Source organism: Hippocampus comes, unplaced genomic scaffold, assembly GCF_001891065.2.
Source record: "Hippocampus comes isolate QL1 unplaced genomic scaffold, H_comes_QL1_v1.1 scaffold443, whole genome shotgun sequence".
In the NCBI taxonomy this organism is placed as follows: Eukaryota; Metazoa; Chordata; class Actinopteri; order Syngnathiformes; family Syngnathidae; genus Hippocampus; species Hippocampus comes.
This window is the reverse complement of record NW_017805111.1, coordinates 633,282-660,773: the sequence shown is the minus strand read 5'-3', so window position 1 is coordinate 660,773 and position 27,492 is coordinate 633,282. Positions and strand designations below refer to the sequence as shown.

Sequence of the window (27,492 nt, the reverse complement as noted above, 5' to 3'; positions counted from 1 at the left end):
AACCCAGAGGTTGTCGGTTCAATCCCCATCCCATGTTCAAGCTTCCTTTAAGAAGATCCTGAACCACCACCCCCCTGACACTGCTTCATCAGAAGGCGCATACTGTATACCAAATGAAAATGTACTGCATGTCTGAAAAGGAGAAGTGAAACTTACATTAATCATGAATAATCAAACATACTGAAGATAAATAATTAAAATTTGCCTACCAAAATGAATACACCGTGCGTACATACCCAAAGTAAATGGAAGCATCACTGATAAACCTATTTTTGTTTATTTTGTCATTATATTTGTCCAAACAAATGTGCATTTCCTTGTAACAGGCATGTAAAATAAACTGAAGAAACAAGGGAGGGCATATAATTTTCCCATCATTGCATTTGTGGTATTAAATGCACAGTAGGCCGATATCATTAGAAATAGAAGGTCACACGTGTAACCCTTTCGTTGCTTCCGTGTTCTCAACCAATCAGGCTACGACAGGAGTCCACCTGTTAAATGAGCCGCGAACACATTAAGCTTTGAAACATAACGTTCATGAGGAGTTTTGAGTCTTAAAAAAAGAGATGGTAATGCTCAACTTTTATGTCCTTTGGTCCCTGCGTGACGCGCCGCGACAGTTTATCAGGTATGTTAAGTTAACAAATACTATAAGCAGAAGTCCGTCATTTTGATCGGAAGCGATTCGAGGAATGTTGGCGTCTTTACTCGTGCAGCAAATCAAACCGAAGATGCTTCCACGTCCACATCCCGCTGCCTCTGCCCAAGCAACTGGTGATCTTCGGTCTGGGCGACTGGGGTCGCGACGAGACCATCTCCGCGCAAGTCGTGGTCGACGCTGACGTGCGGCCTCAAAACATTGGCACACTCTCGTCTCAAGTCAAGTGCGTGTGGGACAACGGGTGTTGTTTTTTTTTTTTTTTTTTAAATCTCACTGCGTGGGTGGATAGGAGGTGAAGTGAGTGGGCGCTCGCCTCTTCTCTTGCAGGTGCTTGACGTTTGAGGGCGGCTGGAGTCCTGATATCCTGGCGGTGGCGGCACAAAAGGGCAGGAGAGGAGTTTATGGCAAGATAGTGCTCACAGTGTGTGGACAGGTACTTGATTTATATTCAAGCGGTGGACAGTCGGGGCCAGCTAGGCTGGTATGCTAGCTTTGTTCTTTAAGGCCTGAGTGTGTGTGTGTGTGTGTGTGTGCGCGCGCGCGCGTGTGTGTCTCAGGGGCAAGGGGTCGTTGGATCGGGTGCAGAGGTCATTTATAGCATCAATTGGTTTGGCCGCTTCATTAGGAACAGCAAGGAGCTGTTGGATGCTTCCGCGTGTTATTTCTCATATTTAAAAGAGAGTTTTGTCCTTGTTAGTGGAGAAATGGAGCAAATATAGGGCAGCCTCCCCTCAAACCTATCGGCCTCTCCAGGTTTTAATCCGGGACACGATACGGGAACCACACTGACACAGGGTATAACTGGACTCCAATATAATATTATCGTATTCATGTGATGCTTTGTTTGTTTTCCATACAGCAGCTAGTGTCCTCGCTCTACTTATATTTCTGTCCATCATCTCTTTTCTTCTCTGCTGTCACTCCCCTCTTCAAAAAAGTACTCTCATTTCCCCCCATTGTTAATGTCTCCCTGAAACAGTTCCAGGAGCAAGGCAGCTTCTTAAGCAGCAGTACTCCACTGGCCCAGAGGAAATGTCTGTTCCCAGAGCAGCTCAGCGCCGCAGATCTCTCATGCACTTCCCAGCTAAGTGATGCAAAGACCACGGTGAGACGACAGGCTTGAAGTCTGTTCACGTGTGTCGCTTCAGTCCAATTCATATGCATCTTTCTTAGAAGGGAACCCTCAACTCTTCACAGCTTGTTGACAGTGTTTGCTATGGTGATGTCCTGGCTAATAAAGTGGATACCAGCACTTCAGCCATGGAAAGTAAACTTTCACTTTGGCCTACGGTAAGAGAACTGCTTTCAGTCGATATGTATGTGCGAGTTGCGTCTTTTTTTTTTTTTTTTTTTTTTTGCGAATCAAACACCTCTTATATGCAAAACAGTTGGATGTGTGTTTTGAAAAGTTTTCTGTATTGTTTGAGAGTCAAGTGTAGCCCTGTCTTGACGACCTAATAGCATAATGAGATCATTGTTGAGAGGATGTCCCTTCCTTCGAAAGGATGAGACCCCTAAACGGACTGTAATCGGCAAAAGAGGCCGTGTAACGTGGAGCTCCGATGATAGGGCCAGTTCCATCGAGGGCGATGACCAAGCTTCGACTCCCAAGAAAATGAGGCTATCCCGAATGAACAGCCATGAAGAACTGACTGAGCAGATAAAAACGGAGGATAGAGAAGGTCAGAAACCTAGACTTGGCGACTTCTTTAAAATGACATCAACAAAGGTGAATCTGCTTTTGACATAGATCTGCTGTAGTTTCAGCGTGTCCGTCAAATCGATGGAGGCACGCAATGTGCCTCAGCGACCCAGACACTGCCATACTTATTGGTGGAGAAACTACGGATCAGAAAACCTGCAAGGACTCCCTCTGGAAGCTGGAGTTAGGTCAGTGCAACCCGGTGGGGCATTTGAGTCCAGACACAAATGCATGCTATAATTTACTTCTGTTCTTTCGGCACCAATTGTTATGGCGAGTCATAAAACTCTCTTAGTCACGGTCATTTCAGAATTTGGAGAAGGTGCCTTTGCGTGATCTTGTTAGTATATTCATCGGGCTTAAAGGCACTCTTGAAGGATGAGCATAATAATAGGAAAGGCAGTCAGGTCAGATGTATGTACAGCGTTCCTCCATTGTTCCATTTCTGGTTCTATGGCCACCATCACGCTCTCTGTCAGAGATAGGGTGAGAGGCTCAGCGCATTGAGAGGAGCCAGATGAGGTGGCATCTGGGTTTGTTTCCCGCACGCCTCTCTGGTGAAGTGTGTTGGCCACATCCCAAGCAAGACCGAGGACATGTTAGTGAGACAAAGTCTCTCTGCTGGCGTTGATTTTTATGGAAGAGGTTGACAAAGTGGCTGAGGAGAGGCAAGTCTGGGTCGAGATAAGTGGAAGATGATAAATGCATGGATGGTGGTCAGTACTCGGTGGTCTGCTGAATGCAAATGAAAATCCACTGTTTCCCTTTATTGTGTGCCCCCCCCCTCTTTTGCAGACCATGATTTCTGGTACCCAATGAGCTCCTCCACGTGCGGACCTGCGCCTCCTTGCACCAGGGGGAACTCTGCGACTTATGACCCCGAATCGAAGGCCGTCTATGTTTATGGTGGACTGACGGAGGGCCAGCGCAACAGCGAGCTGTACATCCTTAATACTCTGACCTGGAAGTGGAAGATTGTCACAGTGGGTTTTTGTCACATTTAAACTTGTTGGAAGTAATTTGAAAAAAAAAACAAAAACAACCCATATCCGTTTTCTTTATTCCATTTAGACTAAAGGGAATGTTCCTACCTTGGCCTATCACTCTGCTGTTTTTTACAAGAAGGAGCTTTTTGTCTTTGGTGGGGTTCATCCAAGTCAGTCTTCTGGAGAAAAGACATGCAGTAATGCTCTGTACATCTTCAACCCAGAGTTTCAACTGTGGTATAAGCCCATAGTGGAGGGAGACAAACCTCTGCCTCGCTTTGGGTCAGTGTCCACCCCCATTCACTACAGAGCTAATTCTTTTTGTTATCATTATTTTTCACCCCCGAGTGTTAATTTTTTTTTTTTTTATGTCTTATTTTTTTGTGCAAAAGCCACTCGATCACACTTCTGTCACACAAGCTGATCATATTTGGTGGTCGGAAAACTGCCACATATCTAAATGACCTCCATATCCTTGACCTGGGTAAGAATACAAATTCAATAACTGTGCTTTTTGTTGAAGTTTACACAGATGATGCCTCCCCCTCTCCTCTCCTTTCCTTTCCTTTCCTTTCATGGGTGAAGGTTTTATGGAGTACACAGCTGTGAAGTACGGGAACATGCCACCACTGCCTCGAGGGTGAGTACAGCACACCATGACCTTGAGAACAGTTATTCCTGCAGATACTGAATACAGTCTGTATAATTTAATCATTTCACATTTTGGGCTACTTGGGTCTCGTGCCATCAAAACCCATTTTTCGACTGTTTTATGCCCAGCTGAAAATAAGTCTGCACCTTGATTAAAGATTGACATCCATGTGGTTTGTCCTTTTGCATGCTACAGCCTTTGAAATGCAAAGTCATGCAAAACCAGCAGATCAGAATTTTCCGTCGTCGTGACTTAGTTATGCTAATTGTTATTCAAGTACCCCACGCACTAAACCCAAATTCATGTGCTGCTGCATCGCAACAACCAATCTGTGTCCAATATGCTGCATCATCGCATCGTTTAGTCGGGAGCACCGGGAAATATTTGATAACTCCTGCTACTAAGACCATTAAAAAAAAAAAAAAAGGTCAGAGTACTTGACCAACAAGATCAGTTTGGAAAAAAGTGCATCTTGAGCTTTTCAAATGACCTTGCAAACAAGACAAAACTACAGATGATTTATGTGGCATGGGACTTTTGCATTTAAAAGAGCACTTTTCTGTGTATACATGAACAGGTTTCACGCTGCCCTCCCAGTTTCCGACAACAGGATTTTAGTGAGTGGGGGCTGCAGCGCAATCGGAGCCTTGCGAGATGTACATGTCTTCAATACTGGTAAATACAAAATATATTCATCCAAATACATTGCAACCTTAAGTCGAACACATGAATTCCAGGCCGTTGCTCCAGCTGTTATTTTTCAGTGTTTCTTCCAAGGCGGAATCTGCTTAGGGTCCAATGGTCACCTTCATAAGTCTTAAAAGTTTTAACATCGCTACAAGTGTTAAAAAAGGAAGTAACCACTTTTAAGTAGTATGTATCCTGATGGATAGCGAAACCACCACAGGTTTACTGCGTTGAATGTGTAAATGTGTCTGCCTCTGTCACATAATTTCTCTCCACATTCTTTTCTGATTACAATACATTCTTAATGAGTCAGCTCCTTTTTGTGTCACAAAAACACATTCGACAAAAGAAAAGACCGATGCAGCATGTCCACTTCAGAGGCCTAAACTTGTACATGTCACTCAATTTCAGAGTTTCCACTGTACAAACGTTTCAAATTCAAATCCACGGTTTCACTTCCCCAACCAGACACCAACCTGTGGAGTTCCGTGGCATCGTCCGAGTTGAGTTTCAAGCCTCGTGCTGGACACAGCATGATACATTTAACCTCATCAACAACTCCGGCAGACTCTCTGACACAGAGGCGTGATGAATCTGTCAAAGTCCACTGCACACTGCTCGTGTTTGGTGGCTCAGACTGCTCCGGTACATTCTACAATGATATGGTTAAGTGTGCAGTGGAGATTCCTTTTTAATGAATGTTTTTTTTTTTTAATCCGAAAGGACCCTAAAGTAAGTTTTTAAAATGTGTTATTGTGATGGTTGCAAAATGGCCTTTGACTATAATGCATCATTTTAGCAATCATTTGCAGCCTAGTCCTCTTTTAGCGCCACACATACCATAATTATCCATACTTCCTCCAAGCAGCTGATATGCTGCGGTATGTCACACTTTGCATAACAAATCAGTCATTTGCATAGTAGCCGTGTGGTCAACTGACTAAGTAATAATGATGTTAATAAATGTCCACGTTTTCTAACTAAGAGTTAACTTGTTTCAAATTACGGCCATAGAAAGTCGTTATGTTCAAAGCGTTTTATTTCAAGGCCTACAAAGTGCGGCAGCGCGCTGTTTCTCCTACGCTCGCAGCTCAACGGGTGTGTCCGGCTGGCATGACGGATGGCTCACTTGGAACGCGTCAATCTTCATTAAGGTTTGATTTAGCCTTTGGATAGTTGGATACAAGCTCATGTTCACTTGAAACCTGCAGCATACAGGAAACACAAATCAGCTGAGGCTTACAATCTAAAATTAAAAGGTTACATTGAAGGGGTCATATATATATATATATATATATTTTTTTTTTAAACCATGTAAGACAGTTCCCAGTTGTCTTGATGTCTGTTGCATTTGGTGGGGCTCAAGGTGTGTTTATTTGGCAAATGTGAACATGCTTTTGTTGTCCAGGGCCTTGACTTCTTTTCCAGGCTTGGAGGCTCGGCTTCCACAAGTAGGAGCACACAGTTGCCAAGTGAGGCGGGAAAGGAGCCAGCCAAATGCCTGCCGACTGGTTGTCAATCTACGTAATGAAAGCGAGGCTTGGCATTCGCCCAGCAGTATGTGGGCTGCGATGACGACTGATGCACCGCAGGAGTCAAAACAAGTGGAGATCACGATAGCAAGAAAAATTCTTGACCCTTGGAGTATTTTGACAAAAGCATGTTAAAACACCCGGGAACTGTTTTCATTTTGGAAGGAAAATGTATGTTTTTTTTTTTTTTTTTTAATCATATCTTGGGCACTGTGCAGTAAAAGTATTTTCCAAAATGTACCTCTCTGCATTGTAGACTTGTGGGACCAGACAGATGTCAGCCATGGATATCTAAAAGGCAAAACGAATCCAGTCAAACTAGCCCTTAATATGACATCCTCTTCATTTTCATTGTTTCTTTTGAGGTTCTTACCTCATCGCCGACACAATACTTCCCAGCAGTTTGCTTCAGCAGAGGCTCAAGAGCTGGATGAGTGCAAATATTGACATGATGAATATTCAAATGTCTTGCTGCTGTTGTCTGATGTCAGCTACTGACCTTCAAAACCTCGATTAATGAAGTATTGCGCCCACTGCACCTTCTCTGCGCCAATCTTTTGGATCACGTGTAGATTCTGAGACAGCCAACAGATGATGAGGTTTATCAGTGATGTGACATCAACCCTGTTGTGTCCCTGTGAGTTGAAGTACTGTACTAAAAAAAAATGCTCACCTGCAGAGGTTGAATCCCAGAAGCTATGAGATCACTTATCATCCGAACCTGAGCCCTCTTTTTGGGGTCCAAGGGCAGGAGACGCGGTTCGGGCCTTGTTTCATCAATGTACTGGATTACCGCCAACTGTGTTTTAGGCCAAACAATATTAATGTCACATCTGAGAGAAGAAACAAAAATAAAAAAAAACGTCATGAAGAATTAAGCTTTTGGGTGGAGCTCACCGACTGAGAAAGGGTGACGCCGTCAATTTCAACTGCGGGTACTTGCTGCATTGGGTTTAAAGTCTTGTAGTCTTCTGTGAGCTGTAACATACATTTTGTTACTAGAATTCCTGATTTGCTTTCTATTTTTGATTGCTCATGTAAACTGTACCTGCTGACCTCCATCTTTGATCAGATTGACGGGCACCTGGTCATATTCCATACCCTTCAGGGCGAAAGCTGGTGAACAAAATGGTTAAATATCACTAAACGATAAAATGGAGCGCAGCACAATGGACTTGTGGTTAGCATGTCTGTCTCTCCGTTCTAAGGTTCCCAATATAATTGATGCATATTAACTTAAATGAAGACTGTAAATGATAAAATGGGTATGACTGAGTGGAAATGGTTGTCCGTTCCCTGCAAATGGATGGTGACCAGTCCAGGGTCTACCCGCTTCTCACGCAGTCAGCTGCGACGGGCTCCGGCTTACCTGTGACCCCAATGAGGACAAGTGCTGTGGAAAATGGATGGCAAGCAGAGAGAGATTAAGGACTAACTTACCAATGCGCACCCGCCATGAGCAAGAGCTTCTGAAGTATCCATGGAGCACGGGCTGAATGAAATCAACAGAAGAACATAGCGTCATTACAAATCAAAAAGATCTCGAGTGCTCCAAATCATCCTTTTTCATTTCGTTTTAAGGTTCACCTTGGTTTGCTCAGACATTGCTTCTCAGTCAAGTTTGTACACTGGCACTGTGCAGTAAAAGTATTTTCCAAAATGTACCTCTCTGCATTGTAGACTTGTGGGACCAGACAGATGTCAGCCATGGATATCTAAAAGGCAAAACGAATCCAGTCAAACTAGCCCTTAATATGACATCCTCTTCATTTTCATTGTTTCTTTTGAGGTTCTTACCTCATCGCCGACACAATACTTCCCAGCAGTTTGCTTCAGCAGAGGCTCAAGAGCTGGATGAGTGCAAATATTGACATGATGAATATTCAAATGTCTTGCTGCTGTTGTCTGATGTCAGCTACTGACCTTCAAAACCTCGATTAATGAAGTATTGCGCCCACTGCACCTTCTCTGCGCCAATCTTTTGGATCACGTGTAGATTCTGAGACAGCCAACAGATGATGAGGTTTATCAGTGATGTGACATCAACCCTGTTGTGTCCCTGTGAGTTGAAGTACTGTACTAAAAAAAAATGCTCACCTGCAGAGGTTGAATCCCAGAAGCTATGAGATCACTTATCATCCGAACCTGAGCCCTCTTTTTGGGGTCCAAGGGCAGGAGACGCGGTTCGGGCCTTGTTTCATCAATGTACTGGATTACCGCCAACTGTGTTTTAGGCCAAACAATATTAATGTCACATCTGAGAGAAGAAACAAAAATAAAAAAAACGTCATGAAGAATTAAGCTTTTGGGTGGAGCTCACCGACTGAGAAAGGGTGACGCCGTCAATTTCAACTGCGGGTACTTGCTGCATTGGGTTTAAAGTCTTGTAGTCTTCTGTGAGCTGTAACATACATTTTGTTACTAGAATTCCTGATTTGCTTTCTATTTTTGATTGCTCATGTAAACTGTACCTGCTGACCTCCATCTTTGATCAGATTGACGGGCACCTGGTCATATTCCATACCCTTCAGGGCGAAAGCTGGTGAACAAAATGGTTAAATATCACTAAACGATAAAATGGAGCGCAGCACAATGGACTTGTGGTTAGCATGTCTGTCTCTCCGTTCTAAGGTTCCCAATATAATTGATGCATATTAACTTAAATGAAGACTGTAAATGATAAAATGGGTATGACTGAGTGGAAATGGTTGTCCGTTCCCTGCAAATGGATGGTGACCAGTCCAGGGTCTACCCGCTTCTCACGCAGTCAGCTGCGACGGGCTCCGGCTTACCTGTGACCCCAATGAGGACAAGTGCTGTGGAAAATGGATGGCAAGCAGAGAGAGATTAAGGACTAACTTACCAATGCGCACCCGCCATGAGCAAGAGCTTCTGAAGTATCCATGGAGCACGGGCTGAATGAAATCAACAGAAGAACATAGCGTCATTACAAATCAAAAAGATCTCGAGTGCTCCAAATCATCCTTTTTCATTTCGTTTTAAGGTTCACCTTGGTTTGCTCAGACATTGGCTTCTCAGTCAAGTTTGTACACTGAAAAAAAAAAGTTCTACCGAGTTGACCACAGCCGCGTCCTCTCATAGCCAATAGGATGCGCTCCTCGCATCCCTCCTACCTACTCTTTGGTCCATGACTAAGCAACATCGGGGTCCACGTCTGCATTACATTATCCACCATGAACAAACAGGATGAACAAGCAAACAGTAACGATTCGGAAGTACGCTACCTTTGCCAGGAGAACACAGGATAATCGCATAGTCAGAGCCGGGTTAGTTTTTTACTTCTTTAACGTTTGGTCAAGAGTGTCATCGTGGAAGTGACCCTGTTATTCATTCGTCCCAAACGGTGTATGCGCCTGATACTGTACTGAGTTGTATTTTTTGCCACAAATGTTGATGTTTTGGAAGCATAAATCAAAACAAGAAACAGGAAGTGTTTTGCTCGTCGATTGGTCAGAATCCGTTGTGTAGGCGGGATTTTGCAAATTATCTCCTGATTATTGGACCGGATTCCTCAACGTCAGCCAACCAGATTGCCCTTTTACAGCCTTTGGTGCAGAGTTTGGACCAATGGTGAGCTTTAAATTTACATAAGCCCCGCCCAGCCCTTTAAAATGAAAAGTGAGCGCGGTCGTCTTCAGGTCATCCTCTACTCACCTGAATAGAAAGTTAAATTATGTGGACGTACATCTCCGCCATGGCCTCCTTGCCTTTAAGATCAACACTCAAGACAAAGGTAAAATTGAAACCATGTGTCGTTGACGCAGTAGGGCGTGCTACTTTGGCAAAATCTGAGGTCATTGGGGCTTAGACTTGTTTACACACCTCTCTCAGACAGGATTAACTTCACTTGGATCCTCTCCAAAGTGATTTTATTTTAATAATTACAGGTATTGGCATTTCACAAATATTTGTGTGATATGTGCGCTGCACAGGTCAACTTTCTAATATGTTAACACGGCCTCACATTAAATTGCCCTTTTTCGCCCCCTCCCCTCCAACAGATCCTGTTTAAAGCTGGCAGTAGGTGCTACTCCTCCTCTAAGGTCAGTTTACACCTTTTTACAGCTTTGCACATAATTTCTATTTTGACATAGAATATCTTATAAATGACCTGTTTTTTTTTCATGAACCTCTCCTTACAGCCCACCATCAAGCTGTTCATCGATGGGAAGTTTGTTGAATCCAACGCATCAGAATGGATTGATATTCACAATCCTGTAGGTATTCTGTCATAGCAGCAACATGGATTTGGCATCTTAATACTTCAGCCTAATATGTTTTTTTTTTTGGCATACTCTCAGTACACACACAAATTTTACCGCAAACTTGCAGTTTCATTGATGCAAATATGCCCCGGGTGCAACCAGTGTACTTGAATTAAAAGGCCCCTGCTGACATCAACTACTCAAATATTCATACAGTTAATCTGCACCACAGGCGACCAATGAGGTGATTGCCCGTGTACCAAAAAGCACGCAGCAGGAGATGTCTGCTGCCGTCGACTCCTGCGCCAGGGCCTTCCGCTCCTGGTCCGAGACCTCCATCTTGGCTCGGCAGCAGGTTTTTCTACGCTATCAGCAACTCATCAAGGACAACATTGTAAGGCAAAGGGTTAAATAATGTGACTCCTGTTTACTCCTGAGTTCAAACTGGTCCTATTGTGTCTCAGAAAGAACTTGCCAAGTGCATCACAGTGGAACAAGGCAAGACCCTCGGAGATGCAGAGGGGGATGTGTTCAGAGGATTGCGTAAGTAACACGTGTGCTTGTGCGTGTCTGGGCTTTAACTTTTGGTTACACAAATGGTTAATGAGTTATGTCGGCCACACGGAACAAAGGACACTCCTCTCTGTTTGACCTTTCAGTCTCAAACGCTCAGAAAAAAATTGAGTTCCAATTTATGTTTGGAGAATGTACTCAGAAGAAGAAAATAGGATTTTATTAGTGCCGTATAAGGGAAGAAGTCATTATGTTTAGCTGGTGGCTCTTGGACTAAATATTAATATCTCAGACAAGCATATTATGAGATGAAAACACACCAACTTGGAGGTCCTAATAAAGAAGTAGTTAGTAACTATGGGAATTTGTTTTCTGATTTGGGTGTTTGAGTGATTTGTCTTTAAATATTCTCTATTAGGTGACGTACGATTTGTGGAAAAAGTGTGATTAAAGTTTCTACTTTTCACTCATTTTTGAATACTAGATATCCGAGTTGCTTTGCTGGAGCTGTTAGATTTTGCTTCACGTCTGAAAAATTGATATATGTTAGTGATAACGGATGTATGATGTGCACAACAGACTGTAGCATCCCCAACCCCGATCTAACGTCTTTTGACTGAATGAACTGCAATAAAGTTCATTTCTTCTGTGATCTCAGAGGTCGTGGAACACGCCTGCAGCATCACCTCCCTGATGCTTGGCGAAACTCTGCCCTCCATCACTAAGGACATGGACACGTACACGTACCGCCTGCCCCTCGGCGTATGTGCCGGCATCGCCCCGTTTAACTTCCCCGCCATGATCCCGCTTTGGATGTTTCCCATGGGAATGGTGTGCGGCAACACGTACCTCCTGAAACCTTCGGAGAGGGTGCCAACGTGCGCCGTGCTGCTGGCCAAGCTGCTGCAGGATGCTGGAGCTCCCGACGGGACCCTCAACATCATCCATGGGCAACATGACGGTAAGTTTGTCCAGCAGGTTTATGTGTTTTTCCAGTTCCAATTCTTTAAAATGTCACAAAAAAAAATTGAACATGCTTCAAAGTACATTTTGTCGCAGCAGTAAATGCTTAGGATAGTGATTTCTGTGAATAGCAAAGATCTGTGAGTAATTGAGGACCACCCGAAAAGGTTTTTACTTCCCTGTAAATGCCACAAGATGGTGTCAAAGCACTTTTTATTCTGAACAGACAAGGCTGTCGTCTGACCAAAATGCATCCCCTCATTTCAGCATAGTTTTCTTGGCATCAAGATGTCACATGTTGGTCCTAAGCCAGTTTTTTTTTTTTTAAATATCAGGCATGGTTTGTCACAGAGAATAATTTGCCCCCAAGAATCTGCATCTTTGCAAATGCCGAACTGCAAATATGTATATGGAGGTTCGCTGGAGTATGGAATGGAGCAATTAAAACAAAGATAACTTAAACCTGCACCTCTACCATCTCTGGTATTACAAAACCATTTTGTTTATATGCAATAGAAACACCATTTATCTTTAAGTATCCTTGGGAACAAAAAGCAGACAGCTTCCCACCCTCCCTCCCATTTATTGAAGCTATTAAATTATAGTACTATAACAATGTAAGATAAATCATCTCTTTTCTATAGTGCTTGTCATCATATCAGAGATGAAATGTCGCCTATGTCAGTTAACTTTGGGCCAGAGTCAGCATACACCTCTGAACTGGGCATAAATCATTTCCAGGGCACATACGCCCAAACAAGCATTCACCATTTATTTTTTGGGACAATTACATCTTCAATAATTCCACCATGCATGGTTTTGGAATAGAGATCAGGAAAAAAAAAACAATGCAAGCACGAGGTGAATACCCAAATACTATTAAGCTAAGATTCAAACTTAGGACTTCTGTATCATGAGGCGGACAGCCTAAGCGCTATTCCACCATGCAGCTGTAATTTGAATTAGTATAGTAAAAATATGACTCCTCTTTATTGGCCGTAGTGTTTGCTGTCACTTTGTCAAGTTTATCTCCATTCTTCCCACCGTAGCTGTGAACTTTATTTGTGACCATCCGACCATCAAGGCTATCAGCTTCGTTGGCTCCAATCAGGCGGGCGAGTACATTTATGAGAGGGGCTCCAAAAATGGCAAACGAGTGCAGTCCAACATGGTGAGTGTGTAACAGGCGAGCTCATGACATTTTCAAAATGGACACTAGGTGGCAGCCTCATACAACACGTTCCTGATTCGGACACCAGTCTTGATGGCTTCAAGGAGGCTGTGTGCAATTTACAAAATTTATGGACAGTACTGTGCAATTATGCCATTAACAGTGTCATAGTGACATACGTACACACATATAGTAGCAATGTCTTTTCTTTGAAATACAATCACAAAGCACTCAAACGGATGACAAGTAGAAAAGGCAAAGGTAGCGAGGGAACACTGTAAAATTAAAAATCAGCTTTCATGTGCTTGTAGGGAGCCAAGAACCACGGTGTGGTGATGCCTGATGCCAACAAGGAGAACACTCTGAACCAGCTGGTGGGGGCTGCGTTTGGGGCTGCCGGTCAGCGCTGCATGGCTCTGTCCACGGCCATCCTGGTGGGCGAGGCTCGCGGCTGGCTGCCCGAGCTTGTGGAGCGCACTAAGGCTCTGCGCGTGAATGCAGGTACCCTTCTAGTTCAATTCCTTATCCAGACCCCCCTTGGTTTCCCCGGAGGCCTTTTGACCAAGCATAACAATCTTGGAGAAATAGAGAGGAAAGATTTTCACCAATATGACGCACAGGAAACCCTCATGTACAATTTCTGAGGGAGTTCCTCGGGCAGTCCCTTCTGTTCTGTTATTTGCATGCTTCTGGCTAATGTTTTGGAATGTCGCTACCACATCACGCGAGCGCCGGCTTACGTGTAACATTATAACCGCTTGTTTCTGGGGCCTGCTCAGGCGATCAACCCGGTGCGGATGTGGGGCCCCTGATCTCTCCACAGGCCAAGCAGCGAGTGTGCAGTCTGATCCAGAGTGCCGAGGACGAGGGCGCCAAGGTGCTCCTGGACGGTCGACGCGTTAAAGTAACGGGTTACGAAAATGGCAACTTTGTGGGTCCGACCATCATTGGCAATGTCACAGTACGTATTTAATCCGATATTCCATTGTTTTCCGACCATTATTGAGACAAGGCAAACAATGGCCTCTTTAGTTGAACACAAATCTATTCTATGAATGGCAGAAAGTGGATAGACAATATGAGTGAAGTGAACCTGCTGCCGTGAAGCGGAAAAGAGCCTTGAACACTTTTCTATCGCTGGCATAGATGCCAGGAGATTGATTATTTGTTGTCAATAAGTAATTGGGCCATGGCACCGTGGTTGAATCACTGCAATAGATATTTTGGAGCAGCACGGGAGCTGAGTGCTTAGAGACCATCTGCCTGACAGTTGAGAGGTCCTGGCTTTCGTATCTCTGCCTGGGCCCTTCTGTGCGGAGTCTTCATGTACTTTTCACTGGTCCTCCGACTACCTCCGACATTCCAAAAAAAAAAAAAAAGCATTTTAGGGTCAAATATAGTCATTGTCCAAATGCTCTGCATATGGCCGACGACCAGCTCGCTTGCCGATGATGACAAACGCTGTTAAAAATGGACGGATATTTCACAACCGCTTGTTGCTTCCACAGCCTCAGATGAGGTGCTACACAGAGGAGATTTTCGGACCCGTGCTGGTTGTCCTTGAGGCCGACACTCTCGATGACGCCATCCATCTGGTCAACGGCAATCCGTATGGCAACGGTACCGCCATTTTCACTACAAATGGCGCCACGGCTCGCAAATACACTCACGAGGTGGACGTGGGCCAGGTGGGTATGGATGACGCTAACTTTGTTTTTAAGCACAACGTATTTTCATCGCATCGTCATGGCTGTGTAATATTTTCAATGGGAAGAACCTCATGTTAAAAATTATTTTCCATGTCTAGTATAGCTGTTTGCCCCAAATCAAGATGTCCAAGTTTAATCAAAACAGAGGAACGTGTTCTATTAAAAATGGAGGGATTCCGATGGTCTTTTTTTAAGCATTGCCGGGTGTCACTTTGTTTGTTTGCCGGTGGAGCCCAGTCATGCCGTGTTTGCTGTTCACATGTCTCGGAATGCTGTGCGGGCCATGTGCTCCACTCTTCTCCAACAAACACACATTTTTTTCCCTCTATCCTCTTTGCCAAAAATCCACGGTTTCCAAACCTATTTGTGCCTTCTCGAATACTCTAACCACCCATGCCATGTCTCTCTTACACTTGCAGCAAACATGGCCCCCCTCCCCCCTTTCCCGGTCACTGCTTACTGTGTTTGCCAAAATTTAAGCCGCAAGTTATCTTTGTGCTTGTCCCTGCAATTTAGGCCCCAGGGGGATTTTTTTTTATAAACCTCTCAAACATGGAATTGTTCGTAAACCAGTTTTGTTTTTTTTGCAGGTCGGAGTCAATGTTCCCATCCCCGTGCCTTTGCCCATGTTCTCCTTCACAGGATCAAGAGGATCTTTCAGAGGGGACATGAACTTCTATGGAAAACAAGTAAGCAAATAAATGTTTTCCGATCCTGGAAAGCAAAACAAGCTCACTCTTTCTGATAACACTGATATTCTTTATTTGTATCCAGGGCATCCAATTCTACACACAGATCAAAACCATCACTTCCCAATGGAAAGCTGAGGATGCGACACTCAAGGGTCCTGCTGTTACCATGCCAACAATGGGACGCTAAGTAACCCATAATGACTACCGGACCTGGAAACGTCTCCGAAAAATGACGACTGCTCAGCGACTTAATGGTACTTAATAAACAGTAGACTTTATCGTAATTCTGATAGCATTCAGGCAATCTATAAATGTATCACCACACTCCAGTCAAAATGTCAACTGCCCACCTACCTGCTGACAGAACTTCAACAAAAGTGTCGGGACACTAGCTCATTACCCCTCAAAGGAACTAAAAATATGGAAAAATGATCCCCATGATTTCACCATTCGCAAGTAGGTGACTCGCAGAACCGGAACTGTTTTGGGAAGAGTAGCTAGCATTGGTCACTGGCCAGTTTCACAGTGACAAGCAGCATGACATGGAGGGAAGATTCCAGTCGAGTTCCAGCATGCAGGGTGAGGTTCCATGAAGCGTCGATGAAGAAGAAAGCAAGGAGGTAAACTTTTAAAGGTAATGCAAAGGATGGCCCGCAATTGGCTACCAGTCAGGGCCCAACTAAAAATATTTGTTTTGAGATACTGTATCCGATATGTATCTTTAAAAAAAATAGAGTCACTAAATCAAAAAAGTAATAAAATGGCAAAGCGGAAAGGAGTGATTGCCATTTTTGTGGGTTGTGAAGCGGGGACACGTGCATCGTCGTGCTGAGTTTTTGTTTTTTTTTGGGGGGGGGGGGTTCATTCAACAAGAACATTCTTGAGGTCGATGATTTGGGCCAGACAGTCACAATCTATACAATTCAAAAGATGTTTAACGGGGTTGGGGTGAGAGATTTGCTTTGGAAAAAAAAAAAGGCTTTTCCTCAAACTCATGTTACCAACTCAGAAGCACAGAATACAGAGCAAACGGTCCTGCTAAATGAAAGATTTAACACGGCGTGTCCAACTCTTAATTTAATAAGGGATGAAAATATTGCAAGGGAGAACCAACCTTGCCTTACAATAGCATTAACAATGCGGTAGACCTGCAAGTGAGAGACAACAAATCAAAAGCTTAATGATGGACTAGAAGGCCACGTCAAGATCATGTGGTGTGTCTCTCCTCCAAGCAGTTGGTGTTGGTGGGTCCAAGGGAGTTAGGCGCCTGAGTAATGAAAGTTGACAGGGCGCAGGGCTCCTCTCTAATTCAGAAAGAATTCATGATCATTATACATGCGGAAATGTCACAGATTCATCATAGCGCAGCATCTTTGCAGCTAAACATGGAATGCAAGGCCCAATAAATCTGTGCAGGATTTTATAATTGCAAGGATAAAGTATAACTTTTATTTCCGGAACATTTCATTTGGTGTCTTACCCAGCAACATGACTGTCAGATGAGGACACCACCGGATTGTTGGCTCTCCTGTCAGGGGGAAATAAAAAGTTGCAGCTCATTGCCTTGTGTTCCGCATTCGTTGTCTGAGGTCCACGCACATTTGCCGTGAGATGTTCCGTTCGTCCAGTGGACTAAGTGCTTATGTGATCTCGGGCCATACGTCCAGATACGCTGAACAGTCCCTTCTCAAATCATTTTTCCAGCAGCTCTCTGACCACAAATGTTCAAAGGACTAAATAAACTTAAGTGTGCACGTGAGGAGGAGCCAATAGCCCGAAAGCGCATTGAGGTGACCAGATGTTTGTTTCTATTTTTACTATTGTGCCCAGACTCTTTTCTTGACTCGTTTTAAGCAGCAGGATGGAAAAGAAAATTGGTTGAAGCCGAACTGATGTTTTATGGTATCCTCTTAAGCAGAGAAAATGACTGTTAAAAACATTAAAAAGAGGGAGGGGACTCGCCAGAAGTTCAGCCTGAGCTAATGTACGAGCCGTTGCACTTTGTTCCTCTGAGTTCATGCTTTCATTTTGGGTTAGGGCAGGGGTCGGCAACCCAAAATGTTGAAAGAGCCATATTGGACCGAAAAAATCCACCAAAAAGAAATATGTCTGGAGCTGCAAAAAATTAAAAAGTTTTAAGTAAGCCTTACAATGAAGACAACACATGATGTATGGATCTAGATTAGCTATATTTGCCTACTGTCAAAATGACTAAGTTGGCTACAAATACACAATGAGCCTTCACGATTCAATATTTTTTCCCTGCAATGCATCCTGTAGAGCAGGGGTACCCAGCCTTTTTTGACTTTTTTACTTTTCGATCAACCAACCTCCCGAAATCGACCCGCTACCGCACATGTGCGCATACGCACGCACTTACACATGCATGCCTTAATGAGCAATAGCCATAACGGCCGCTAAAATGAACGAGGCACGGGACGCACTTTTGCAGCGTGTGAACTATCGTAGCTCACGTGTACTGTTGAGAAATGCTTCCCTCAGCCCTCCAGATTCCCATTCTTTGCCAGTGCCCTCGGTGAATTGTACATGAAATGCTTTTTTTTTTTTTTCACGACAGCCACCTGCCTGGCATCCCGTCCTGCTAATAGAAACGTGTGTCGCAGGCTATGACGCAAATCCTCGTTGACAGAAATGTTGACATTTAATATTTATTCTACACATTTTTAAAACATTGGAAAACGTTAATAATGTTTGTGTCCTGTTTGTCCTCCTACAGAAACTACATTAAAACAAAAAATATATTTCCCTCCCCCATCTTTTTCCATTTTCAAACATTTTTGAAAAAGCTCCAGGGAGCCGCTAGGGCGGCGCTAAAGAGCCGCATGCGGCTCTGGAGCCGCGGGTTGCCGACCCCCGGGTTAGGGTTACAAGTGATGAACGAGCAATTAGGAAGAGAATGAATTTACCTCGGCCTTTGTCTATTCATTTTAGCAAACAGGAGACGGAGAACGTGTTCCTTTTGCTCCCAAGTGAGATCTGAAAATTCCACTTTATCCCCCGGTTGATGGATCCTGAAAAAAGAAGTGAAGTTGCCTGATGAAGAATCATCACGCAGAAGCAATAGGATGATGACATACCACCGTGTGGCCTTCTCCATGTCAGAGCAGACCGAGTCGGCGCTATCTGGAGTGTTCTGGAAGGTGCGGATGGGCGGGAATTTGATCCTTCCTGCTGTGGCCTGTTTGAGTGTCCAGCGATATGCCTGCTGGGCCTCCTTTTTGTACTGAAGCCGAGCGGCCGCTATTTCGTCCTTCACCTGAGCCAGAGCTTCGTGGAAGAAGCGCTCCAGCTCAGAGCGCTGCTCCATGACGGCGCCAGCTAGCCTCTTGATGTGCTTTAGTTCCTTCTCCCGCATGGAGAGCACACTCTGAAGCTTCTCAAACTCTGCCTTGTCGGCCTGGCGGCTGAGCAGCATCTTCTCCTCAAAACGCTCTTGTTCATCTCTTTTATGTTCCAAAGTCTGCTCCAGAGAAGCTAACTTTTCTTTCAAATGGGTCAACTCTTCTTTTTGGGCCACCAACTCAGCTGTGTTTTTCTTTGCCAGTATGTTCAGTGTCTTCTGAAGGAGTGGACAAAAGAGAAAGTCCTTTTACTTTACTCGATACAGCTCGCAAAAAGCTCGGGTTATTGAGCTTTTGGGCTGAAATTTCAGGATGAAACTAAAATGCACTAGAACCTTTACAGGTGAATTTAATTCGATCTTCTCTGAACTTTGGAAAGTTTAAGTGTTCGCTTAATAAGGAACAGAATGGCAATATTTTACTTTCTGTACTTTCCTGTTTATTAGAATTGGTATTTAACCTTTTTTTCATGATGTGACATCCTGAGACCAAAACGACACCTGAAATTGGATCAACAGCACCTTGCCATTGAAAGGCTTTAAACACTAAGAGGGAACTGACCACTGAGCTAGAAGTTTGCAACAGAGAGACTGGAGAAGTAACAAAAAGGCAAAGAAGTGAATGTATTTGGAAATTTGGTCGATTTTTGGATCAAACCCGTAAATGTTGCCATTCAGCTCCTTGTTTCGAGAAGTGCAAAACGTACTGACACAATGAATGGCTGGACACGCAAGAGAAGGTCAAATTAAGTTCACCTGTGCATTTTCGGTTCATCCCAAAATGTCATCCAAAAGCTGAATATCACAAACATTTTGTGGATAGTGTCGGTGGGGAAACAAATCGGCAATTGTATCCCAAGCTTGGCTGCTGAGTCGGGGTTAATTTCCAACAACTTACTGTCATCATCTCGGAGACGTATGTGAATGCGGCCACTATTTATTTGTTTTAGGAGAAACCGCCGAACCTGTAGGCTAGTGGAAACTCACCACAACCACAGAACACGGAGAGAGGCTGCGCAGTAAATACACAGAAGCAGAACAAGCAAATAACAAGGAGAGAAGCCGCCTGAATTAGACGCTTCATAACTGCCGCGATTGGAAAAATTAGACATTTTTTTATATCGAAAGCATTGCCTAATAATAGCAGTCGCGCTGTTTGCCATCCTTTTGGCCCTAAGTGTTACCTTGTCCATCGCCAGGGACGTGTTTTCCTTCGCCAATGAGTCTGCCATTTTGTGCAGCTCCTCTGCCTCCTTCATGTGGTGTTTCAGTGTCTCGTTGAGACGGACGTTCTCCTTGAAGACGCAGCGCGAGGCGTCATCCAGCTGTCTGAAGGGCCGCCAGCGCAAATAAGTTAGCCGGATAATTACCGTATTGGCCCGAATATAAGACGGCCCTGATTATAAGACGACCCCCTCTTTTTCAAGATTCAAGTTTGAAAAAAGACTTTTTGGACACCAAATTAATTTTTATACAGAAAATAATTACAGTACATCTGAAACAAATGATTATAACAATATGCAGGTATTTGAGAGAAAAAGCATGTTATTTTGCCTCATTCAAATCTTAATATCTGAACATTTAAATATGTAAACTAAAGTGCAATCACATTCGTAAATGAATGGATTCTGGTTTTTGAAATGTAAATTACATCATAACTTCTCCTCAGCTGCCGGTTAACCTGGCCGATCTTTGACCCACTTTTCTCCAGATTGTCGCTACATTTCTCCATTTTCTGTTATCTCTTTGATTATTTTCTTCTCTTTTCTTTCTTACCGCTATTTTTTATTTTTCTTCTTTGTGCTACCGCTATTTTTATTTTTATTCTTCATGACAGGGGTTCACTTTGGCCTGAGGGAGTCAAGTTCGGCATTCTGTTCAATGATATCTGGCGCCATCTAGCGTCGTGAATGGGTATAACGTCTAGACCACGAATATAAGACGACCCACACTTTTTCAGTCTTATTTCAATGCAAAAAACATCGTCTTATATTCGGGCCAATACGAATAATAATAATAAAATTAATAATATTCATTCGGGGTGGGGGGGCTTTAAACGGGAGGGTACTAAGGTGTATTATTCATTTTTAAAAAAAAGCTTTCTAGTTTAAAGCAAGGGTGGGCAAAATGTGGCCCATGGTTGCATATGATTCTTTGGGATAGGTTGTTATACATGAAAGAAATCCAAAGCTTTCTATCCAACTCCAAGCTAGTTTTGCTCCACCACTTTCCAGTTTGGCACACACTTTCTTCATGTCAGTTGAAATTAGATTGTTCCTTGTTTTGTTTTTTTTTTAAATTACCCAGTTCATCATTTTTTTGGGGTCAATGTTGAAATGGTGAGCTCCACTTTCTCTTCAGCTACTATACTATTCCTGCTGAGATAATGAGCAGGACAAATCTCATTACAGTATGTTTTGAACAAATTAATAATTTTTTTTTAACTTCTCATTGAGTAAAACAGACCAAGTCCGTTTTTGCAGATGTTCAGTGTTAGCTCATTGACCAAACTGACCATACTCGGGCCTCTCATTCTCCTCCAAGAAGGCCTTTCTGGGATATGTGGGATGTGATTGTTGGCTTCGTGCATTATCGAGCACATGACTGACCAGTGCGGCTCAAAAACAACATGGAGTTCAAAATTATATATTTATAAGACCAAGTAGTTGTTCTTTGGTTCCGAACATGCAGTAAAAGATTAAAATTAGGCCATCAGTGGGCACACTCACAAAACAGCTTCATGGTGGGCTTGCTCCTCCACCTGTGCTATCATTTCCTCGGCATCCTTCTCCAGTCGAGCCTGCAAGGAAGTTTACTCTGAATCACTTCCAAGTCGTATTTTAATCAGTTTGGGATGAACCGGTAAGCAAGTTTTTACGTCACTATTATCTCGATCGAAATGATCCCAGTTCATACACTAACCGTCTGAAATATAATCACAAATTGACTGGGAAACCGTCTCATCCGACTTGCCGTGATACCTTTTCTTTGAAGAACCTGTACTCCATCATGTTGCGGTTTTCCCTGTGCTCCTTCTCGGCGAGCTGCATGCTTTTTTTCATCTGTAACGTATATGTCATATTTACATGTCAAAAGCCACGAGAAATGAGAATTTTAATAAATAAATAAAGGTTTGCTACACACATCGCTGAGCTCCTGCTCCATCTGAGCTTTTCTTGTCTGGAACTCCTCGATCGTCCTCATTCCATCCCGTATCGTCTCAAACTCACCCGCTCGCTTTCTGAACAGCACCTTCATCTCACTGATTTCAAGTGTGTAATGTTCAACCTGTTGAAAGTATGAGACAGATTTGGATGTGAAAATGTGTCGCAAACAAGGGTGACCAAATACGGTCCTCGAGTTACCCCTATCAAGCCAGTTTTCGATCTTTTCCCTCCGCCACCACACCTGCTTCAAATGACCCCCTCCCCCCCCCAGCCTCAATTATAACCAACCAGCTGCCCATCTGCAAAATAAATCTTCCCATGAGTGGCAAAAGTTTTGGAACGAGGTCTGGGTACCAGATCCAACCGTGATCGAAGCATGCAAATGGTTAAGGTTATATCAGTTGAACCAAATACCTCAAGATACCACCAGAGAAACCAGGACTGCATAAAAATGTGACAACGTGACCAAAATCACAAGAGACTGGCAAAAGATGCACCCACAAACATGTACATGATGACTAAATGAGAGGTTATCACCCATTTGATTACATCTTTGGGCCGAGTGAATCTTCTTTAGATAGCGATGTAGCTTTTACCCGCATTAGGGCATCAATCTACACATAAAATGCAGACTGCTATCTTAAAAATAAGGTCAGATCGACATGAGAGTATTCCACAAACTATGCGTCCTCGCCATTTGCAAAAGTCGTTATCGTGTAATTTGGTTGAATTGATCCAAATTCCAGATTCATGCTGTCTAAGCCCTTAGACAGACGCCTCTTTTGATGGGGAATCATATTATTGCCCGGAAATACATCTAAAGCAGCGTCTTCTGAGTCAACCACATGGCATTTATTTTTCTGACATACGTGTCAGTCGCATACATGTCCAAAAGGGAGATGTTTCCAGACTGTGTCTCATTTTCCGCCGCCATTTTACTAGCATGAAGTCAGGACTGCAAGATGGAAAACAGATGCGGACCAATGTTGCTGTGCTGTCTTGTAAAGCTGCTCGATGTCTGATTCTTCATTCTTTTAGTTATCGGAAAGGACTCGTGAAAATGAGTGCAAAACGTACTGAAGGGTTAATGTTTAGTATGAGTTACGGCTATTGGGTAGCAACCAACCATTGTGGAGACTATTACGAAAAAAATTTGCAATTTAAGAACACAAAACCATGCCATATACGTGATCCGGAGTGGCTCAGAATCAATATTTGAAATGACAAAAACATAAAACGTAAATAAAATACACTATAATTACCTGAGATGATGATCATCTAATGTATTAATGTCTAATCCTAATCGAAATTGGTTGTAACAAGCTTTGCTCTGGCCAGCAAATCAGAGAATGGAAAAATGCTGACATCATTGAGGGCCAGGTTGCCGATCTTGTGACTTCGAATTTGAAATGTGATCGGTTAAAGAAACCGTTTTGCTGCTATATACTGTACTGTAAAGTACATCCATGAGCACTGCTCATTCTGAAGGCTGTGGGTAGATTAGATTGCCATGGCAACCCATAGAGGCTGAAATCTAAGTGAAAAAAAAATCGAATATATACATACAATAACTGGAAGCAGGGCTGCCAAGAGAAATGCTACAAAATAAAAAGAATAGTCTGTTAGGGATAAATTAACATGGAACAAAGGCTGTAATTCAGGTGGTAAATTCACACCAGTACTTCTGATAGTGTTAAGGCTAGCAGAGGAGAGCTTGCTAGCCCTCACAATGACAAAGTGACATTTGCGGTGTGGGGAAGACATTTGTTACTGTCATTTCCCTATGAGCCCCTTTGAAATTACGCTTCAACGCAAAGTTTTAAATAAACACAAATCCCCGGGTGGGAATATGAGTTTGCTTTAGCTTTATGCCTGCTTTGTTTTGTTCAGTCTTGCACAACACAATAAAACATTATTGTACAATAGGTTTTGGTTGGAGCTGGCTGAGCTTGAGTTCAGACTGGTAAGAAAGCAGCAGTTTACTGTTTCATTGTGGTTGTTGTTATTATGCACTCACCATTCATGCTAACTTTGTATTTTTGTTGCTAAATTTTGCAAATATTCAGTTTGTCCGAGCAACTTTTTTTTCTCCAAAAAGCAACGAGCAAATAAATAAATAAATAAATACATTTTAAAAAAGAGTTTGAGTGGAAACTTTTGGAAAAGTGACCCTATTGCTACAAAAGTCATTTCTGTTTGTTTTGTTTTCAGCCCCAGCTGGAGTGGAGGGCGTTTCCCCCCAGCAGGCACACCTGTTCAGCACTTACAAATCAAGCCTATTGTATTCGCACTTTGTCTGAGTCTGCATTTCTGGAATCCAAAAACATTGTCCGGTTCGTACTCGAACCTGACAAAATTTTCCCTCTAAATGACTTATACAAAATGTTGTCAGCAAATTCTCTGTTCTATTGTTAGATCATTCTGCTCAAATCAAATAATAAAATCCTTATTCCATTAGTCGTTTTTCTTTTCGTTTCTCAGTCACAGTCAAAAAAAAGAGGGACAGAATACCTGCCAAATTATTGTGGATCCTCAAACAAACTAATCCAAATTGACAAATTTCAAAACATTTTTTCTGTCGGTCATGTTTTACGTAATTATGCATCATCAGACAATGTCGACGTTATTTAGCATTTTTTGGCAACAAATTCAACAGCTTCTAAGCACCCGCAGGACTCACCAGTTTGTTCTGCTGCTCAAGAGATAGCGCCTCTTGACTTTTGAGTGTGTCATGAAGTACATTAATCTGAGAAATAGAAAACGCGTTGTGAAAATGTTATAAACTTTGACCTAGCTTACCTTGACTACTTACCTCCTCGTCTTTTGCGGCCTCCCGTTTTAGCCAATTGTCGGTGGCTTCAAGGATTTCCTGCTCCGCGCGTGCCAGCTTGCTGACGAGTTCACTGTTGACACGCGCCAGCTGACCGCAGCTCTCGCGATACTCCGCGAGAGTCTGCTCGGTTAGCCGGAGTCTTACCTCCCGGCGGGCAACATTAGTTTTGGCATTATCCAGGTCCAAGTCTTTGTCTGTTTTAGGCTCCCGTTTTCCGCTCTTCTTACCTTTTCTGAGTTGAAGCAGTAAGCGCAAGTAAAGCTTTGTAATGAAATTGTGGCTAAAATAAGAACAAATATGCGCACTCACCCGTTTTTTGTCGTTTTCATTTTGACTACTTTCTTCCTGTGCATTTTTTTTCTTTCTGAAAATGCCAACCGGTCGATAATACTAGTGCAGGTACGCTAATGGTGGTGCCAGCATATTCTGTGCAACCTGCTCTGACCAGTTGTGTACTGGTGTCGCCATGGAGACGCTGTCCCTCGAAGAAGGCTCACATTTCTCTGCAACACTATCCTGAAGAAGTGGTGGTCGCTTGTCACAATATGCCCTGAAGTCAGAGTAAAACAATTAAAATGACCGATTTCAATCCTGTACAGTACTCATGTAAAAGTCCAGATTATGACATGGAGAAAAGTGCTGTTTTGGTCGCTTGGCACAAAACAAAAACAAAGGCATTTGTTTATTACACAAGAGCTATCTAGTTGGCTCAGACTTTGATGCTAAAACATGTTCCAATAAATTTGCTTATTTTGTGCCCGCGAGTGAGTTTGAATTCGGAAGGGGATCAAGGTTCTTTATCCACCACTCTAACAAATTTTGACACGTTTTATAAATGTTTTTTCTTCTGTCCACATCCGAGAGGTTGGTTTTTGCCTCGATGATGTTGCGCACAGTAGACACAGGAACCTTCAGATGTGTCAAAATTGACTTGTAGCCTTGAGATGGTCCATTTATTTTACTTACTTTTGTTTTTCACATCCTCTCAAAATTCTTTGCTGTTCTTTCTTTTCTTCAGACTCAGTGTGGTCCACACAAATACGCGGCACAAAGGTCGAGTCACCTTTTCCCCATTTGAACCGTTGCAAAAAGTGTGCACAAATTAAAGGAGCATGGCATGCTGGCAAAACAATTTTTTTTCTTACAATGTTGATCGGGTGCCAATAACTTGGTCCAATACTGTACATTTTTGGAGTTCTGTATGGACTGATCAGATTTGGCTTTTTTTCCTCTGCCGTTTTGTTTTGTGTTAGTCCACTGCAAAGAAAAGAAATAAACGTGAGGACTGAAACACTTGTAATTGCAAACCCAAGTCAAGTACAGACAGCTGAAAAATATGCTTATTTACAGTAGCTTTGTAGTTTCTTACTTGCCAAAACTGGCATTCTGGGAAAGCTATGTGAGGCATCCACATTTCATACAGAAACCCGTGTGTATTTGCTAGAGGAGCAATTTCTTGTGATGCATCTGGGAATCCAGTGAGGTTAGATGATTTCCTCAAGCCACATTGTCAACACAGCTTATTTCTTTAGCAGACCAAATCCATTGAAAAGTGCAGACAATGTGTGTGGATGTGGAATGTGCACAAGTGGATATGCACAAAGACAACATTGTATCATCAAAAGGTTTTTTTTTTTTTTTTTAACCAAACCAAAATGACTCATTGTTTTTTGTGACACATACGGTATCTAAAATTAACTGTAAATGCTAAATATCACAGCAGAGAGAACATTCTGAACCGCCGTTGAAACTATTAGGTTGGACAAATTAGTTCTTGGTAAAATTGAAAACTTTTTTTTTTTTTTGTGTGTTGGAAGCAAATTTGGGGCAGCTCGATGTGCTCTTGGTTCGCATATCTGCATCACAGTTCTTAAGTTTTGAAGTTTCCGCTTGGCTTCGGCCTTCTTGTGTAGAGTTTGCATGTTCTCCCCAGGCAGGCATGGATTTCTCTCGGTACTCCGGCTTCCCCCCCCCACATTCTAAAAACATGCATGATAGATTCGTTGAAGACTAAATTATCCAAAGGTGAGAACGGTTCTTTGTCCATATGTGGCTGGCAATTGAGCGTGTACCTCGCCTCTCACCTCTCAAGTCAAGTGCTGTAAAAATGAATAGATTTCCATCTGTTCATTTTCTCAAAATGTAATTATTTCCGAACATTGAGTTGTCACCATTATGAAACCAAGGCCATTAAGTCCACTACAGCACTGATTTCCAAGCAGGGTGGTGTGGCACACTAATGCGATGTGAGAGGTCCTCAGACTAAATTTGCCAGAAATGTTTCGAATCACTCCAAATATATCTTTATGTTTCTTTACAGTGACATGTCGTGACAGGTAGACCAGACTAAATGCTCTTTCCTTCACGTTTTGCGAGGTGGTAGTTGGAGGACCCCAAAAAGCACAGAGGCAGGGAGGAGCAGGGTGGAGTGACCAAGATGTATTTAACAAAATTGCAAACAGGAATACACCGGAGAAACTAACTCAAAAAAACTCACTCAATTAAAGTCCAGAAAAACCAAAAGAAATCAAAGTAGCAAAAACCTAAGACAGAAAACAAAACATGACACGTGCACAGAGACACACAATGATCCGACACGGACTTCGGGCAGGGAGTCCTTTTAACCACACACTA

At 43.0% G+C, this 27,492-nt stretch overlaps 5 protein-coding genes across 9 annotated transcripts; 2 read left to right on the top strand and 3 right to left on the bottom strand.

Moving 5' to 3' along the window:
• The first annotated feature begins 372 nt into the window (after positions 1 to 372).
• On the top strand, positions 373 to 5,671 carry LOC109513190 (acyl-CoA-binding domain-containing protein 5). Of its 3 annotated transcripts, none has more exons than XM_019865463.1 (13): positions 373 to 631; positions 720 to 887; positions 992 to 1,097; positions 1,644 to 1,769; positions 1,862 to 1,954; positions 2,169 to 2,346; positions 2,426 to 2,554; positions 3,162 to 3,349; positions 3,438 to 3,634; positions 3,745 to 3,836; positions 3,938 to 3,992; positions 4,582 to 4,679; positions 5,160 to 5,671. In XM_019865463.1, exons 1-13 carry the CDS (start codon positions 570 to 572, stop codon positions 5,384 to 5,386), a joined length of 1,719 nt encoding a protein of 572 aa, XP_019721022.1. In that variant the 5' UTR covers positions 373 to 569; the 3' UTR covers positions 5,387 to 5,671. The 3 variants fall into 3 exon arrangements, with proteins under 3 accessions (XP_019721022.1, XP_019721020.1, XP_019721021.1); XM_019865461.1 differs by having other exon boundaries at positions 375 to 631; positions 1,841 to 1,954; XM_019865462.1 differs by having other exon boundaries at positions 377 to 631; positions 1,650 to 1,769; positions 1,841 to 1,954.
• Positions 5,672 to 5,712: 41 nt separating this feature from the next.
• Positions 5,713 to 7,855, bottom strand: LOC109513195 (maleylacetoacetate isomerase-like). The gene is made up of 9 exons (XM_019865470.1): positions 7,811 to 7,855; positions 7,664 to 7,715; positions 7,272 to 7,339; positions 7,121 to 7,201; positions 6,897 to 7,022; positions 6,723 to 6,798; positions 6,597 to 6,649; positions 6,465 to 6,514; positions 5,713 to 5,896 (listed from the first exon to the last, which is right to left on the bottom strand). Exons 1-9 carry the CDS (start codon positions 7,826 to 7,828, stop codon positions 5,770 to 5,772), a joined length of 651 nt encoding a protein of 216 aa, XP_019721029.1. The 5' UTR covers positions 7,829 to 7,855; the 3' UTR covers positions 5,713 to 5,769.
• On the bottom strand, positions 5,989 to 9,692 carry gstz1 (glutathione S-transferase zeta 1). Its single transcript, XM_019865471.1, has 10 exons — positions 9,469 to 9,692; positions 9,234 to 9,398; positions 9,087 to 9,138; positions 8,695 to 8,762; positions 8,544 to 8,624; positions 8,321 to 8,446; positions 8,147 to 8,222; positions 8,021 to 8,073; positions 7,889 to 7,938; positions 5,989 to 6,464 (listed from the first exon to the last, which is right to left on the bottom strand). The coding sequence occupies exons 2-10, from the start codon at positions 9,321 to 9,323 to the stop codon at positions 6,416 to 6,418; spliced, it is 645 nt and encodes a 214-aa protein (XP_019721030.1). The 5' UTR covers positions 9,324 to 9,398; positions 9,469 to 9,692; the 3' UTR covers positions 5,989 to 6,415.
• A 153-nt stretch (positions 9,693 to 9,845) lies between these two features.
• Positions 9,846 to 16,156, top strand: aldh6a1 (aldehyde dehydrogenase 6 family, member A1). Its single transcript, XM_019865464.1, has 12 exons — positions 9,846 to 9,977; positions 10,246 to 10,287; positions 10,387 to 10,461; positions 10,682 to 10,843; positions 10,914 to 10,992; positions 11,621 to 11,923; positions 12,975 to 13,096; positions 13,408 to 13,597; positions 13,876 to 14,057; positions 14,605 to 14,784; positions 15,396 to 15,494; positions 15,580 to 16,156. The coding sequence occupies exons 1-12, from the start codon at positions 9,918 to 9,920 to the stop codon at positions 15,682 to 15,684; spliced, it is 1,599 nt and encodes a 532-aa protein (XP_019721023.1). The 5' UTR covers positions 9,846 to 9,917; the 3' UTR covers positions 15,685 to 16,156.
• Positions 16,157 to 16,469: 313 nt separating this feature from the next.
• Positions 16,470 to 26,430, bottom strand: LOC109513192 (basal body-orientation factor 1). 3 transcript variants are annotated; one of them, XM_019865467.1, is made up of 13 exons: positions 26,004 to 26,430; positions 25,168 to 25,408; positions 25,003 to 25,090; positions 24,838 to 24,928; positions 24,706 to 24,771; positions 22,003 to 22,146; positions 21,840 to 21,920; positions 21,588 to 21,658; positions 20,043 to 20,187; positions 18,596 to 19,077; positions 18,425 to 18,529; positions 16,978 to 17,025; positions 16,470 to 16,801 (listed from the first exon to the last, which is right to left on the bottom strand). In XM_019865467.1, the coding sequence occupies exons 3-13, from the start codon at positions 25,029 to 25,031 to the stop codon at positions 16,705 to 16,707; spliced, it is 1,359 nt and encodes a 452-aa protein (XP_019721026.1). In that variant the 5' UTR covers positions 25,032 to 25,090; positions 25,168 to 25,408; positions 26,004 to 26,430; the 3' UTR covers positions 16,470 to 16,704. The 3 variants fall into 3 exon arrangements, with proteins under 3 accessions (XP_019721026.1, XP_019721024.1, XP_019721025.1); XM_019865465.1 differs by having other exon boundaries at positions 18,425 to 19,077; XM_019865466.1 differs by lacking the exons at positions 25,168 to 25,408; positions 26,004 to 26,430 and having other exon boundaries at positions 18,425 to 19,077; positions 25,003 to 25,107.
• Between the last annotated feature and the right edge of the window lie 1,062 nt (positions 26,431 to 27,492).

What these genes read in the sequence shown, in the direction of transcription:
- LOC109513195 (XM_019865470.1), bottom strand. An exon ending in TCAAAGATGGAGGTCAGCAG is followed by an intron (nt 7,202 to 7,271) that starts GTACAGTTTACA and finishes TGTATGTTACAG; the next exon opens with CTCACAGAAGACTACAAGAC. An exon ending in CTGGGATTCAACCTCTGCAG is followed by an intron (nt 6,799 to 6,896) that starts GTGAGCATTTTT and finishes TGGCTGTCTCAG; the next exon opens with AATCTACACGTGATCCAAAA.
- gstz1 (XM_019865471.1), bottom strand. Translation starts at nt 9,323, where the DNA reads ATGAGAGGACGCGGCTGTGGTCAACTCGGTAGAACTTTTTTTTTTCAG. An exon ending in CAATGTCTGAGCAAACCAAG is followed by an intron (nt 9,139 to 9,233) that starts GTGAACCTTAAA and finishes GATTTCATTCAG; the next exon opens with CCCGTGCTCCATGGATACTT. An exon ending in CAAGTCTACAATGCAGAGAG is followed by an intron (nt 6,465 to 7,888) that starts GTACATTTTGGA and finishes CAATGCAGAGAG; the next exon opens with GTACATTTTGGAAAATACTT.
- LOC109513192 (XM_019865465.1), bottom strand. Translation starts at nt 25,031, where the DNA reads ATGCCAAAACTAATGTTGCCCGCCGGGAG. An exon ending in ACAGGTTCTTCAAAGAAAAG is followed by an intron (nt 21,659 to 21,839) that starts GTATCACGGCAA and finishes ACTTCCTTGCAG; the next exon opens with GCTCGACTGGAGAAGGATGC. An exon ending in GCCCACCATGAAGCTGTTTT is followed by an intron (nt 20,188 to 21,587) that starts GTGAGTGTGCCC and finishes GCGGCCCTTCAG; the next exon opens with ACAGCTGGATGACGCCTCGC.
- aldh6a1 (XM_019865464.1), top strand. Translation starts at nt 9,918, where the DNA reads ATGTGGACGTACATCTCCGCCATGGCCTCCTTGCCTTTAAGATCAACA. An exon ending in GGTGCTACTCCTCCTCTAAG is followed by an intron (nt 10,288 to 10,386) that starts GTCAGTTTACAC and finishes CTCTCCTTACAG; the next exon opens with CCCACCATCAAGCTGTTCAT. An exon ending in GGATTGATATTCACAATCCT is followed by an intron (nt 10,462 to 10,681) that starts GTAGGTATTCTG and finishes TCTGCACCACAG; the next exon opens with GCGACCAATGAGGTGATTGC.
- LOC109513190 (XM_019865461.1), top strand. Translation starts at nt 570, where the DNA reads ATGGTAATGCTCAACTTTTATGTCCTTTGGTCCCTGCGTGACGCGCCG. An exon ending in GCGCCGCGACAGTTTATCAG is followed by an intron (nt 632 to 719) that starts GTATGTTAAGTT and finishes TTACTCGTGCAG; the next exon opens with CAAATCAAACCGAAGATGCT. An exon ending in ATGCCACCACTGCCTCGAGG is followed by an intron (nt 3,993 to 4,581) that starts GTGAGTACAGCA and finishes ATACATGAACAG; the next exon opens with GTTTCACGCTGCCCTCCCAG.